This window comes from Corythoichthys intestinalis, chromosome 5, assembly GCF_030265065.1.
Source record: "Corythoichthys intestinalis isolate RoL2023-P3 chromosome 5, ASM3026506v1, whole genome shotgun sequence".
Taxonomy (NCBI): Eukaryota; Metazoa; Chordata; class Actinopteri; order Syngnathiformes; family Syngnathidae; genus Corythoichthys; species Corythoichthys intestinalis.
In genome coordinates, this window is record NC_080399.1 from 21,136,639 (window position 1) to 21,151,954 (window position 15,316).

At 39.0% G+C, this 15,316-nt stretch overlaps 1 protein-coding gene across 2 annotated transcripts in view; it reads right to left on the reverse strand.

Moving 5' to 3' along the window:
* cntn1a (contactin 1a) overlaps window positions 1–15,316 on the reverse strand; it is a 169,980-nt gene that overhangs the window by 8,419 nt on the left and 146,245 nt on the right. For both annotated transcript variants that reach the window (XM_057835694.1, XM_057835695.1), the window contains 8 exons: window positions 14,466–14,627; window positions 8,813–8,962; window positions 8,284–8,354; window positions 6,243–6,477; window positions 1,525–1,628; window positions 1,056–1,245; window positions 621–733; window positions 394–550 (listed from right to left, as the gene is read on the reverse strand). In XM_057835694.1, coding sequence (XP_057691677.1) covers window positions 394–550; window positions 621–733; window positions 1,056–1,245; window positions 1,525–1,628; window positions 6,243–6,477; window positions 8,284–8,354; window positions 8,813–8,962; window positions 14,466–14,627 — 1,182 coding nt within the window. The remainder of the gene's footprint in view (window positions 1–393; window positions 551–620; window positions 734–1,055; window positions 1,246–1,524; window positions 1,629–6,242; window positions 6,478–8,283; window positions 8,355–8,812; window positions 8,963–14,465; window positions 14,628–15,316) is intronic.

Consider the following 15,316-nt stretch of genomic DNA (forward strand, 5'->3'; position numbering starts at 1 on the left):
ATCATACCGGTGAAATGTGTCTGTCTGGTGTATCTGGACCAGATGATAAGAGCACCACAGGAGGGGATTCCTGCCTTAATCAAGATCAATTACACTAGCTTAAGCCAGTTCACTTAGAAGCATCGGGGCTTTGGCTACGTTGTGTAAAACTTCATATCTGAGACTTCTGATGTGAGGTATGAAATCCAAAGTGACATTCTCAATCTGGCCTATGGAAACGCTCACACAGTGAAAAATGATAGCCTCGATCCAACTTGGAGCCATTTATAATAAAACGCACAAATGTTTGGCCAGCAGTGAACAGTCTCAATAAATCACCTAACACCCTGTGGATACAAAATTTCTATTTTAAAATCACAGTGAAGAAACTGAAATCATTCTTAGCTGTGTTACCCGTAATGAAGATTTGCGACACAGCGCCGTCGCCGCCCTCAGTATACGCTCGAACCTCCACTACATAGGTCTCGTTATCATAGAGAGGGAGTTCGATGTGTCTCCACTTGGTCATGTATAGCTTGCCTCCGGGTTGGCCCTGTGGCCTATAGAGCACCTGCACAAGAAGCACACGAGCCAAGTTGTGAAAGGAAATTCAAGCCACGTTAATAAATTTGCGCACTTACTTTGTAACCATCTACTGGGGCCTCGTTTGCCAGCGTCTCCACATGTTCCCAAGCGACATTTACTGTCTTACCCTTCATCTTTTTACCTATGATCCTTGGAGCTTGACCAGGAGCTGCCGGAATAAATCAAAACAAGGGTATGCATGCAGGTCTAATTAGGCTAAGTATATATGATAGAAAATTGCAGTTATTGGCACCCATTATAAATACACAATACACTATGAAACCCAAACATTCATTTTAATACATCACAAGTATGTTCGTAAGCATGCAGAAATTACTTTACAAAACAATCCCAGCTAAACTGCGCTTCCTTCACAAAATTAGCGAGTTTTCTACCAAATAGCTGCTCCCCAGAACCCTTAAAAAATTGTGAAAAGCGATTCGCGAATTGACATGGGTTCACAATATACGATCATGTAACAGACAACTTACGTTGTTTCTTAGTGTGAATCTCGAGGCGTTCGCTAGCCGGCCCGTATCCAGCCGAGTTAAAGCCCCGAATCTCAAGGAGATAAACGGAATCAGGTTTCATACCATCCACTCTGGTATAGTTTTCCCGACCCATCAACACAACCATCTGGGCCCCCCCTTCACTGTCTTCTTGTTTCCTCCAGTATTTCACCTATAACCAGAGAGAAAAACACCAGAATGTAATGAAAGTAATAATCTTGAGAAAAGTACATTTCTAAAACCACAAACAGGTGAAATTTCTGAATATGAGAAAAATGTGTTGCAATCTTGGACTGGATTGTGTGGAATGTGTTATTGTGTAGATCAGGGGTGTCTAAACCGGTCCTCAAAGGCCGCTGTGGGTCCTGGTTTCTGTTGGAATGAAATCCAGCACCCACTGCAGCCCTATGTGGAATAGTTTAGACACCCCTGGTGTAGATTGTTTACGAACCTGGTACCCGTCTATGTTGCTCTGCGTGATGGGGAACCACCATACCATAGCTTCGGTGGCAGACAGCGCTTTACCATCAATGCTTCCAGGAGCATCAGTGGGCGCTAGAACAAGACACATAGCAACATATATCCAAACATAGTGGTGTAAGGGAGTCTTTTTGAGCTGATACTCATTACTATTACACAAGTCACTCTGTTCACGTTAGCATAAGCGGATTTTAAGGGAGGGGACAGGCCCCCCTGGTGGCTGAAAAGTGTCATTGCATGTAAATTACTTTCCTATAAATATAAAAGTTGCAAAGCAATAAAACAGCAACAAAAATGAATGAAATGAACAAAAAAAATATATATATATTTTTCCAAATTATTTTTTTTCTTTGATTGAAAATATTTTTTTTTTGATTGAAGCAACTTTTTGGGGGATTAAATGATTTAGACACAAATGCCCTACCCATAATATGGCCCAAATACAAAAAGGATTGCTTCAATAAAAGAAAACTTTTTTGATGAAAAATTAAGTGTTCAAACGCAAATTTTTCAATCTCAAATATTTTTACGCATTCAAAAACTTTTACAATCATTGAATTTTATTTTTGATTGAAGTGATTTTTTTTTCTTTTTTTTTTTTTTGAAGCAACTTCAATCAAAAAATAAGTTGCTTTAATCAAAACAAAAAAAAACAACAACCAACCAACCAACAAACAAACAATAGCTTAGAAAAATAGCTTTCGCATTCATTTTTTTTAGTTTCCCATTCATTTTTCCATTCAAACACTTTTTTTTGTTTGAAGTGACATTTTTTTGGTTGAAAATATGTATTTTGATTGAAGCAACTTTTTTTTTTTTTTTAAATTGAATAATAAAGACACAAATCTACCTCCATATGGCTCCGCCCAGGGGATACAATTTTTGACTGGGGTAACTACATTGGCATGACACCGGCGGGCGTACCATATTCAATGGATGGCGATCTTGGCGAAAAGTATTGCCTAAGCAGCCTGATTTAGAATTCCCCTCAAGAATGGTGGGAAACAAAAAACTCTCATTGTCAACTTATTATTATAAATATTCTTGTAAGTTAATTTTATAGCTGACACTGTGTTTCGGGGTCATAAACATGTTGTGCCCCCCCTGCCCCAAAAGTCAAACTCTGCCTATGAACGTTAGCCTTTTTTAGAGCCGGTGACTATTTTTGCTCATTAAAAAAAAAAAAAAAAAAACCTTAAGCCCATAAAGACCTGGCTTCCACTTATGTATGTAGACTAGAGCCGTCCCGACTCGTCGACATTGTCGACGTAGTCGATGATGTAAATCCATCAATGAGCACAACATCCCGTCAATAGTTAAAGGTTAGTTAAAAAATATGTAATGTATGTATGTGTGGAAAGTTGAGAATGGCAAAATCTCGGGATGCAAGCAACACAAAGCCCAAAAAGCACACAAGAGTGGCCAAAAGAATGGACTTAATTTAACGAAACAAAGGAGGGTGTCACTTTCATGTGCAGTTTATGCAATGCCAAGCTTGCATACCACGACAGCACATCGGCAATGAATGAACACCTGAAGCGCTGTCACCCAGGTATATTTTTGGAAGACGACATGAGACAATCTGTAAGTCCGTATAACGACATTTTTTTTTAACTGAAGTTGCCTTTATGTGCGCAACATAGTATTGGGGGCTAATGTAGCTCAATAAGCAGCTACGTACTTGCCGCCTCCCTTAAAATCAACAATATTGATAGCATCTTGTGTTTTACAATCGGTTTTTTAAATTAGAAAATCATTTTTTGCTCCATCTACATTAAATTACATTCAATGGAATAATTTATAGTAATGCTTGGACGTACCTCCAAGCTAAGGTACATGTATGTAAAGTGCGTGGCGGCTTACGGCTATATTACCCTTACGTAATAATGAGACTTTTTTTTTTTCTTCTTAGCAATTGTACTACTTTAATCTTGTAGTCCATTTTTTTATTATTTGGCCGTAATACTCCGTCGTAGCGTCGTATCAACATGCATTATGTTTTTTTCACGTACTTCACTCCAGTGATACGTGACATTTATTTACCTACTCTGCTAGTGTTCAATCTAATGCTTGGGGCAATATAGAAATACCACAAAAAGAAAAAGAATTGTTTGGAATCCTGTTGGAAAAGTGAAGACACAGTGTTCTGAATCAGTTTACATTCCATTCTTTTGCACTCGTAAATGCCATCAGCACTTGACGTCATTGTTTATTTGTGATTTATTATTGTTATTTATGTGTTTATTTGTACTTTAATAAAGAATTTTGGTGTTCCAAAATGTTTTTTGTGAATTAATAATCATCAATGAAAATGTTCCAAGATTAGTAAGAAAAAAAGAAAAAAAAAGTTTGTAAAATAATTATCAGACTAGTCGACTAATTGTTAAAAAAGTCTTCAGACTAATTGGGAGAAAGAATCGTTTGGGACAGCCGTAAATCACGCTTTGGTCACACTTGTATACCAAATGTTAATTTTGTGGCGTATATGACCCAAAATGTGATGTCAACGTATGTGGACACCAGGGGTCGCGTTAACCGAATATTTTCCGTCGTTGACCGATTTTTTAAAACGGTGACGGAAAAAACTGAAGTCCATCCGTCATTTTGACCGGTTGCAATCCACACCCCAGACCACAGGGTGGCAAGTGAGCATATTAATTAGCTATTGTCTCTCTTGATGCATGACGTCGTTGGCCTTACTCTGAAAAATGTCAAGGCAACTGAGTGTCCGAAGTTTCTTCAAAAAGCCCCAAAACGACGATGGTGTTGATAAAAGAGGTGAAAAAACAGGGACTGCACAAGTGGGCACGCAATTCAAGTCCATGCGCACCAGGAGGAAAGTGTGAGACTACGTTCAGGCCACAGCAGGTGAACTGTTAATTTCATTGTTCCATATGCTACATACGGTAGGCTACCTACCACAGTCAGCTGTTTTTGTCACTGCGGAGAAAAAGTTACATATTCATCTGCTTGATGTGTGATGGCACGGTGTGGATTCTCTGTTAAGCTTGTTCGGACAGAATATTAATTTAAAATGAATGAAAATTAAATACTATTGAATATGTTGAAGCGGTATGCAATGTTAAGAGTCTTGTTAGCTGTAGGCGCACTATCCTATTCCCCTCACTATCCACTCGCGGGGGCCTGCGCTTGTCAGTGACGTTCCTTATTCTCGCTATATGATTATACAACTTTAACATTTGTTAATAATACGCTCTGTGTGTAGTATCATCCATCGTTTTTCCTTTTTAAATGGGCACTTATAAGCGAACGCAAGAAGTAACAACGGGAACATTTTTAAACAGGCATTTCACGGGAGAGCATTTCGACTCTTCGGCCAATCATATAGCGAGAGCGAGTGGATAGTGAGGGGACCGCGCGCGGCTCTTAAATGTCTCTGTCACGTGACTGTCGTAGCCGGTAACGCGCTCGGCCAAATGGACACACAAGTACGGAAGGTGAATTATGCCAAACAAAGGGTCACCACAATGTCATTATCATCATTTTAAAAATTTAAGTGACGGGTAAAAATAGATTATGACCGGATTTTTATGACCCTGTCAGTCAAAATGACAGACAACGAAAAAGTCTCGCGCAACCTCTGGTGGACACTAGGTCTTTATGGGTTAAGTTTCTTTTATAATTACCAAAAATATGTGGATGCCAGGTTTCAATTATACTTTTATTATTTTTAAATAATAATCATTGTTTGATGTTTTTTTTTTTTTTTTAATCATTATAAATAAAATTATAAATGGAAAAAATGTTATCGAAAACAAAATGTTTAAAATTACAATGAATGAAAAGATAAATAGTAAATACACTCTAGTTATTGCCCCCAATAAAACTCTAAAGTGGATTTTTTTCATAGTATTTAACTTATTGCATGACAACAGACATCCACTTCATTTAAACTAGTGAGATTGGGTGTGAAGGGTCATGTTTCAGTGCCATTGACGGCGCTAGACGTCCAATCCATTCTTAATGGAAGAGGCGAATTGCATTATTTGAACAAATGTTCTTTCGGCCTTCCCAGTCAAAGCGGTTTGGACGTCTAGCGCCGTCAGTGACAGCCAATGAGTTCAATGAGGGCCCAACAAAATGTTTGAATTTAAAGTGCATTATATACATTATCTTATTTCCTAATCTTTAATATCAAACACGATTCAGCTTTGGAAAAAAAAAAAAAAAAGACTAGTTTTTGTAGTGCAGCATGGTGTCCGGCATACCACCTAGGCTAGGAAAAGCCCTGAACAGCATGCTCTCCCCTGTTGCCTTGGCAACCCCACTTGACTCAGTGTGCAAGTGGTTATGTCGACAGTCTGTCAGTGGAGGTTAATAACTGTTCAGGGTACACATATCTCGATAATCCCTCCAACAAAAGGCCAAGGCAGAAGATGGGGCTCATTTTCAAGTGAGTTTTAGCATTCCAAACATCGACGCAAGAGAGCTGACAGACTGAAGGCACGTTTGGAGGTTCAAGATGTAGTGAATAAGCAGTTATCAAATTAATCAACCACTATTTTGAAACTTCTTCGAACACTTTAAGCAATTAAAATTGCCCAAATCCTCTGAGCTATCACTCAAAAACTGACAGCGCCTTAGACACTTGTGTGTCAAACAAGTAGTTATGAATTATTTCAGTTTTGATAAATGACTCACTTTTACTTCACAGCACAGAATACTTACCATCTTGCGCTGAAACAATGGTCTTGGGGAGACTGTAGGGTCCCTCCCCTTTGCTGTTGTATGCTTGGATTTTAACAATGAATTCTGTCGCAGGAGCAATGGAAGGATCTTTGTGCACGTAGTGTCTTGCCTGGGGGTCCGAAACAGTCACTTGTGTCCACTCAACGCCAGTTCGAGGTCTGAACGCCACAATGTAGCCAAAGGACGGCCCGTAATAGTACTGCTCCTGGACAGGCTATTTAAGACGACAATGGCAAGATGGCATTCACTTAAGATATTGCAAGACTAAAATCCTGCAAGGATACGTACCACTTACAGTGGGGAAAATAAGTATTTAGTCAACCATTAATTTTGCAAGTTCTCCCACTTGAAAATATTAGAGAGGCCTGTAATTGGCAACATGGGTAAACCTCAACCATGAGAGACAGAATGTGGGGGGAAAAAAACAGAAAATCACAGTGTTTGATTTTTAAAGAATTTATTTGCAAATCATGGTGGAAAATAAGTATTTGGTCAATACCAAAAGTTCATCGTAATACTCTTTGATGTACCCTTTGTTGGCAATAACGGAGGCCAAACGTTTTCTGTAACTCTTCACAGGTTTTTCACACACCGTTGCTGGTATTTTGGCCCATTCCTCCATGCAGGTCTCCTCTAGAGCAGTGATGTTTTGGGGCTGTCGTTGGGCAACATGGACTTTCAACTCCCTCCACAGATTTTCTATAGGGTTGAGATCTGGAGACTGGCTAGGGCACTCCTGGACCTTGAAATGTTTCTTACGAAGCCACTCCTTTGTTGCCCTGGCTGTGTGTTTGGGATCACTGTCATGCTGAAAGACCCAGCCACGTCTCATCTTCAATGCCCTTGCTGATGGAAGGAGATTTTCAATCAAAATCTCTCGATACATGGCCCCATTCCTTCTTTCCTTTACACAGATCAGCCGTCCTGGTCCTTTGCAGAAAAACAGACCCAAAGTATGATGTTTCTACCCCTATGCTTCACAGTGGGTATGGTGTTCTTCGGATGCAATTCAGTATTCTTTCTCCTCCATACACGAGAACCTGTGTTTCTACCAAAATGTTCTATTTTGTTTTCATCTGACTATAACACATTCTCCCAGTCTTCTGGATCATCCAAATGCTCTCTAGCGAGCCGCAGATGGGCCTGGACGTGTTCTGGCTTCAGCAGGGGGACACGTCTGGCAGTGCAGGATTTGAATCCCAGGCGGCGCATTGTTTTACTTATAGTAGCCTTTGTTACTGTGGTCCCAGCTCTCTGTAGGTCATTCACTAGGTCCCCCCGTGTGGTTCTGGGATTTTTGCTCACCGTTCTTGTTATCATTTTGATGCCACGGGGTGAGACCTTGCATGGAGCCCCAGATCGATGGAGATTATCAGTGGTCTCGTATGTCTTCCATTTTCTAATAATTGCTCCCACAGTTGATTTCTTTACACCAAGCGTTTTACCTATTGCAGATTCAGTCTTCCCAGCCTGGTGCAGGTCTACAATTTTGTCTCTGGTGTCCCTCGACAATTCTTTGGTCTTGGCCATAGTGGAGTTTGGAGTGTGACTTTGTGGACAGGTGTCTTTTATACCGATAACGAGTTAAAACAGATGCCATTAATACAGGTAACGAGTGGAGCCTCGTTAGACCTCGTTAGAAGAAGTTAGACCTATTTGACAGCCAGAAATCTTGCTTGTTTGTAGGTGACCAAATACTTATTTTCCAATCTAATTTGGAAATAAATTATTTAAAAAATCAAACAATGTGATTTTCTGTATTTTTTTTTTTCACATTCTGTCTCTCATGGTTGAGGTTTGCCCATGTTGACAATTACAGGCCTCTCTAATCTTTTCAAGTAGCTTGCTCAAATTGCTCAATTGGTGGTTGACTAAATACTTATTTGCCCCACTGTAACTTAGGTTTGTATCATACTGTTCCTATATACAATATATTCTTTACGAATAAGTTATAGTGTCACTTCTGACTGAAGCACAAACTTTTGAACTCTTTTTTCAAAGACAAAAACCCCAAACCTACCGTCCACGTGATGGTCAGTTCCCTGCTTGTCCCGCCACCTCCGCCCACATCCGAGGGCGCCACCACAGGAGCTACGACAAGAGAATGACGGTAAAAAAATCAACAACAAAACTTGAGACAAAAACTTGAGACTTGAGTCAAAGAATTTGCACAAACCACTCCAACTCACAAAGACTGTAACTAACAAACCACAACATCCTTCTGAATACTTCCCCCTATGCCAAGTGCAACACCTTCGTCACACATTTTTGTTTTAAAAGAGAGCCTGTGATTTTCATTGTATACATGAAATTCAGAACACACTTTATCCAAAGTGCTCATTTGTAGAGGTTTGTGTGGTCACTTTTTACGTAGGAGGTCAGAGGGAAAATGTTTTTGCTGACTTGTATTTACTGTGATACTCATCATAACCAAAACAGTTATTCAAGAGTTATTCAAAAAAAAAAAAAGAAAGTCAGAACGGAAAACTGGACTGCAATACCACTTTTCCGTTCCATGACCTTTTACTGACTCATTCACATCAACTTACATGCGGGCATGGTTTTTTCTTTCCGGGATGGGATGCTCGGGGCACCCGTGCCCAGTGTGTTGGTGGCGATCACCCTAAACTCGTAATCAGTCCAGGGGACCAAGTCCACTACGGTGGCTGTCTCTGCATTCCCTTCAATGTCTGGTGGAGCTATAAAGACAAGATTGACACTTTAGGACGACTGATGGTGGGGTGAAAACTACAGTACTTCTGTCATCGATTGCTCATGGGAACCTCGTAAGTCCAGTTGACCTTCAAAATAATGTCAGGCTATTTACAGCAAGGGCATAGGTTTGGTCTCAACATTGGTAGGGATGACATAACCTGCATGTACGCTTTTTGCTGGGGATGGGACATTACTAAGACCGAAGAGATTACTGAATGGGGGTCAGGGGCCAGGGCTACATTTCTCACGAATATGAACCTAATTAATTGATAGGCTACATGATCAATGCAAAATATTGCAATGACTTATACTAACTTTCATGAGTATTGGTTCAGGTGATACAACATTCGATTCAAACGTTTGTTTTCAAAAACTACTAAAGAAACATTTTGAAGTCCCTTTATTTAAAACAAAACAACAACAAAAAGCAAACAGACAAAAAAAACGGGGAGCTATCCAAGAATTGGTCCACTTCTGGGAGACACTGGAGCACCCCTAGACTAACTCAGTACTTCTCAAATAGTGGGTTGCGCCCCCCTGGGGGGGGGCGCAGAGCGATGCCAGGGGGGGGCGCATGTGACCTCGGGGAACATGGTTTTTTTTTGTTTTTTTTGCCGTACTGGAATAAAGTGTACTTGCACATCCACTCAGTAGGTAGCAGTGGCACTCTCATTTTCAGAGTGCGCGCAGTATTTTTGAACTAAGGAAGAGCACTCAGCACACACAGACAACAGATATGAAGAGCAGTGTGCCACCGCCGATTTCGAAAGCCGTTTTCCGACCGGACTCACTCACGCAGCGACCCACTCAGCGACCGCCCTCACCTACGGTTCTACGTCGGCCGCCGTGAATGCGATTTTTTCGTGCCGTTTGCCTTTTAGCTTTGACTTTTAATACAGTGGGTGATGATGAAAGACCACTGTTTACGGTTTCTAAAAATAATTATAGCAGACAGCCAGAAGCCAAATCAATTAAGACGCCACTTAAAGACATTAGACCCCAATCTCATTGTTAAGCCGCTTGATTTTTTCAGTGAAAACGTGCCAAATATTGCCAACAATCGTCCTGCTTTGTCAGTGTTATATCAGTAAACCAGTGAGCATTGTTAGCATACTCATTGCAAAATAACTCCACACCATTGCAAAGGAGGTAAATACTGTGAGCAGCAAAAACAAAAACTGTCCTGTCCAAGGACACTTTTTTTTTCTTCTTTTATTCAGTTTTGTTTTTTCGGTCAAATTTTTTGGCATATTGTCCTCATGAGTGAATGTTTCTAATCAATTTTAATTTGTTATTATTTACTGATTTTATTACATTTTATTTTTCTGTATCAAATGGTCAAAAATGTACCTTGAGTTTGTTTTTTAGTTTGGATGTGAATTTTTTTTTTTTTTAATTCAGGCAAATTGATGCACGTCAAGTCTTCTCTGTTACAAACAAAACAATGTTAATAAAGTTATACTTTATTATAAGTTGATCTATGTTACTTTTTTTCTTTATTAGAAAAAAAGGACACAATATTAGGCAGATGCGTATTTATAATAGTAATTTTATAGACAAATGATACTATTTACAGTGGGGGCAGAGAGTTTGGGGGGGCGCGAAACATTTACGTCTTCTTTGGGGGGGGCGTGACAGAAAATAATTGAGAAGCACTGCTCTAACTAAAGTATTGTATTATTAAAGTGTTTTGGGAAAAAGTGGGGGGGGAAAAATCTGATATCCAAGGACCAATCTACATCTGAGGCATACTAGACTACCCCAAGATTTGAATCAAAGTCGTCTCCTGAAATTTTGATGTGTGATTTAATTTTACGGATTTTTTTCATGTCAGTTCATGTTCATGTCAGTATCTCCCTGAAGTGGACCCATTCTTGGATAGCTCCCTGTTTATCTATTTATTTATTTATTCATTTTTAAATAAAGGGACTTACAGTCTGAAGCCACCGCGCTGCATTACCGTAATGCACATAATGCAAACAATGATCAAATGAGGGACTGCTAGCTTGACTTCATTGTTCCTTGAGGTGGCTGGCCTGACCGCAGTAGTATTGCAGGTTAGCAAGATCACACAGTTTGATGTTATGCCAACTCTGATGCAGGTCAGACTTTTAGCAACAAAATTTGTGGTGTTTCCCCCACCTTCACAACATTGATATCTTTTTACATTACTTACAGTGGTTGCTGGCCGAAAAAAAACTTCTAATATCCGTACTCTTTGAAGTGGGCGGAAGAAGCGGCATGTTGTCAACATGAATCTGTCAGAGCTGTGTGAGTGTGCGTGTGTGGATGTGAGATGGGAGGGGGGGGTCTAGTCATCAACCAATCAAACATGCGTTTGAGGGGGAAAAAAATGAACCGGCACATTCAGCAAGTGAAAAGAAATAAATGTAAGTCTGAACATTTAATGAAAATAATTCACTTAATAATAGTAGGGTCTATTCTATCCTTAAAAGATATGGGAAGACAATCTAACGTTTACCTATATAACTGAACTCATCATGGAATGCAAATAAGGTTACTTAAAAGCAGTGTTGTTAATAACGGCGTTACAATATAACGGCGTTACTAACGGCGTTATTTTTTTCAGTAGTGGGTAATCTAATTAATTACTTTTGTCATCTTGGCAACGCCGTTACCGTTACTGAGGACGGAAAGGCATGCGTTACTATATTGGTCGAAAAGTCTGAGGGAGACTGACTCACCGAGACGACAGAGCAGAGCAGGAGTGGGGAGAAGGCAAGAAAGTTGTGACGCCGAGCAAACGCGATGCTAGGTAGCTCCAATAATACATGTTGTAGCCGATAGCCTACAAACTACGCCCGCATGTTATGGTAGATATGGTAGACATGGTAGATATCACATGTACTGTATATTGATATAACTAGATGCAAAATGACAGACATGGCACTAAATGCGTTAGTAGACAGCCGCCATCTTAAAGCAGTAGACTTTTTAGGACGGCTCTGTTGTAGAGAACCTTCCTAGCGAACCTAAGTAACTTTTTATCTAAAATACTTCTAAATCGGCAAAATCTTGACTTGAATCTATCTTTAAATGATGAAACCGTTTTAAAACTTTCATATGTCAAAAGTACAGAGAAAGGAACTAATGCAATAATGGGAGCAATTTTAACAACTTTTAACAGTTGATTCAGGGTAAAGGGTAAATTAGGGTAAAGAATTGGGCTCAGGCCAATTGTACCAAAAACCTTCACAAAAAACTTCACATAGTGTGGCCAATGTTTTTTTTTTTTTTTTTTTTTTGAGGGGAAAAAAAAAAAAGTAATTATCACCAATTACTTTTCCAAGTAACTAATCACTCTTACATTCAGGTAATTGAGTTACTAACGCAATTACTTTTTGAGAGAAGTAATTTGTAACTATAATTAATTAATTTTTTCAGTAAGATTAACAACACTGCTTAAAAGTGGAGTGAATTTGAGCATCCTGAAAAGTTGTTAGTGTTATATCCCGATCGTCCCTAAGCAAACCTATGCCCTTCCATTACAGTATTCTTTTTGCAAACGTATCTTCTCTTTGTTTCTTCCAAAAATTCACCTGTTCTTTCTGAACTACTCACCTTTACTTCTAATATTACTTATAGGGACTGCTTAAATACCAATTCCAATTGACCCAGAAAATGTCTTGTTTAATTTATAAAGCAAAATTCTATTAAGAATTTGCCATTTAGGACCCTGTTTGATGAGTGTGCCAAACCATTACCCATTCACTGCCACTGAAAATGTTGGGCATCAAATCCATTTGAACTGGTATGGCTGGCACCGAATGATAATGTTTTAGTGCCATTGAAAGCAACTGATGTCCAATCCATTTTACCAGGTGGGCTGAAGGCAATCGTTCGATTGCTGCCAGCCCCTCCCAGTCAAAATGGATTGTACATCTATCGTTGTCAATTGCATCAACTGAGTTATTTTTTTAAATAAACATTAGGAACAGTAGGAAGGTCTCTTTCCTTGTTTCACTATTTCCATTGAGTTGAGAATTGGGAAAAAAAATACATAGGTAATGAGAAGTTCAAATAACTGTAAACCCTGTACTTTCACTCAAAAGTCCAGCCTCACTAACTTTTTGTGAGTAGTGTTATTGTAGTATCTGTAGGGTTGGGAATCGAGCATCGAGCATCAATGGGAACCGGTTCTAACACTCCAATGCTCCCGGAATCGTCCGAATTTTAAAATTTCGATTCCCTGTTTCAGTGCCCTGACCGCCGAGTGGAAAAAAGTTGCTCGAGTTCAAAGACTGATATAGGGCAGCAGCTATCGATTAATTTAGTAGTTGATTAATCTATCAACTAGTTAGTTCGAATAATCGAGTAATCGGATCATCCGAACATTTAATGCGTTGCAGAATAAAGTTTCAGAGATGTAAAACAGAGGCTTGCTACAAATGCACTTTCAAAAGAGCATTAAATGCGAAAACAAAATTCCCTGTGTTTCTTCCAAATATTCAGAATTGTACTTTCATTTAAAAATGAATTAAAATACCTGAGTTAGGCGTCAAACGGCATAAAAAAAATAAATAAATGAGGATCAAAGTACAACAAAAGAATTGGCTAACTTACATAGCAAAAGTCCGCTAGCTTAAATGCTATAAAATGCTAACTTTTTTTTAAATGCTCTTAAATCGTTCAAACACATATTTCCACAAAACCTGCTAGATACACCTAGAAACTAAATTATAAATGCTTTAAAAAAACATATTAGCTCACAAAAAAACTTACCTTATGTTGGTCTTCACGGGGAGCAGCTGAATTCAGCTATTTCATATTCACTGTTGCCAATAGAGAGCAGTGTATCCACCCAAATCAATAAAACTAAATGCAAGCACATTCAAAACAAACTACTTTACAATACCACTCTGATTAAATGAATAGTCGAAGCAGCAAAATTTGTTTCGAAGCTTTTTTTCCGAATCGATTACTCGAGTTAATCGATTAATCGTTGTAGTACTACACTGATATTTATATACAAGTTAAAATTAACCCTGTCAGAAGTTCATTTAATAAAAAGAAAAAAACATTGAGAAGTTAAGCCTTAAATATAAACTATGCACATTTTTTTGACCCTGCATTTTTTTTTGTTTTTGTTTTGACCCTGCCTCTGAAAAGAATTGGAATCGAGAATAGTTCAGAACTGGAATCGAAACGTGGAATCGGAATCAGAACCGGAATCGTTCAATTTCAAACGATGCCCAACCCTAAGTATCTGCCTGAGATATTCTGGATAAATGCTTGGACAACACTCCATTGAGAAAAACAATGTTACCGTCAACTCACACACAGCATCTCTGTTGCTTACTTTCACGATCTGTTATACCATAGAATAATAATGATGGTCGATTTTTGGGAACCTTTCTTTAAAGGTGTCATTTAACGCTTAGTGCCATGTAGGTTCACTTTATAGCTTGTCATTATGAAGATATGGGATGAACATGGAGGTAAGCCTTGTTTATTTGACATTCTCACATGTGGTGGCGTTCCTCCACACAGCTGGGGAGAAGGAATCCCTGTATTGGATGGTATATTTGGAGATGGGGCTGTGGTTGTCTGCTCCGCGGCTCCACTGCAGCATTGCACTCTTGTCACTTTTGTCCATCACTCGCACCCCTGCTGGGGCACCGGGGGGTCCTGGGTTGAGAGGCAGGGAGGATGAGTCAGTATTGCTTGATGGTTTCGGGAAAATAACAGGTTTTACACACCTCTTCCGATGTCAAATTGAGGCACTTTAGGGTGCACTCAAGCATCTTAAAGAGACAGTGCACCACACCTTGTAGACTAACAGTGCAGCAATGTGCGGAAGTCGTTGGAAATAAAAATTTAGAGATGGCAAAAAATATCCTAGTATAATTTTTGTTCTAACATACATTCCTTTTCAAGTACAAATGCAGTGAAGGGTAAAAACAGTAAATATTCCTTCATATTAAAACTTAATTAAGGCAGAACTATACCAAAAATGTGAAGTTGTCAAAACAACACAGAACTATAATAGCAACAACAACAATAAATAGAAATACTAAAACACCTCCATGGGTACCTTTTATTTCCCATCTTTTATTCCATTACATTATTTCTAAACAAAGGGAAGGCAAGTAGTGGAACATTGATTTCCTCCTCCCTAAAAAAATGTTACAGACTAATTTGTCATTGGAAAAAAAAAAAAAAAGTTCAACATATTGGAGAGACGCTAAATGCACTCTTGCAAAAATTTGCATGTGTACGTTTTAAATTACCCCTTCAGTAGTTAGATAAGAAGGCCTTCAACTAGTATTTAAGTGCATTTCAAACCATGAGAACCTTTATTATTTTATGCTGTTCCT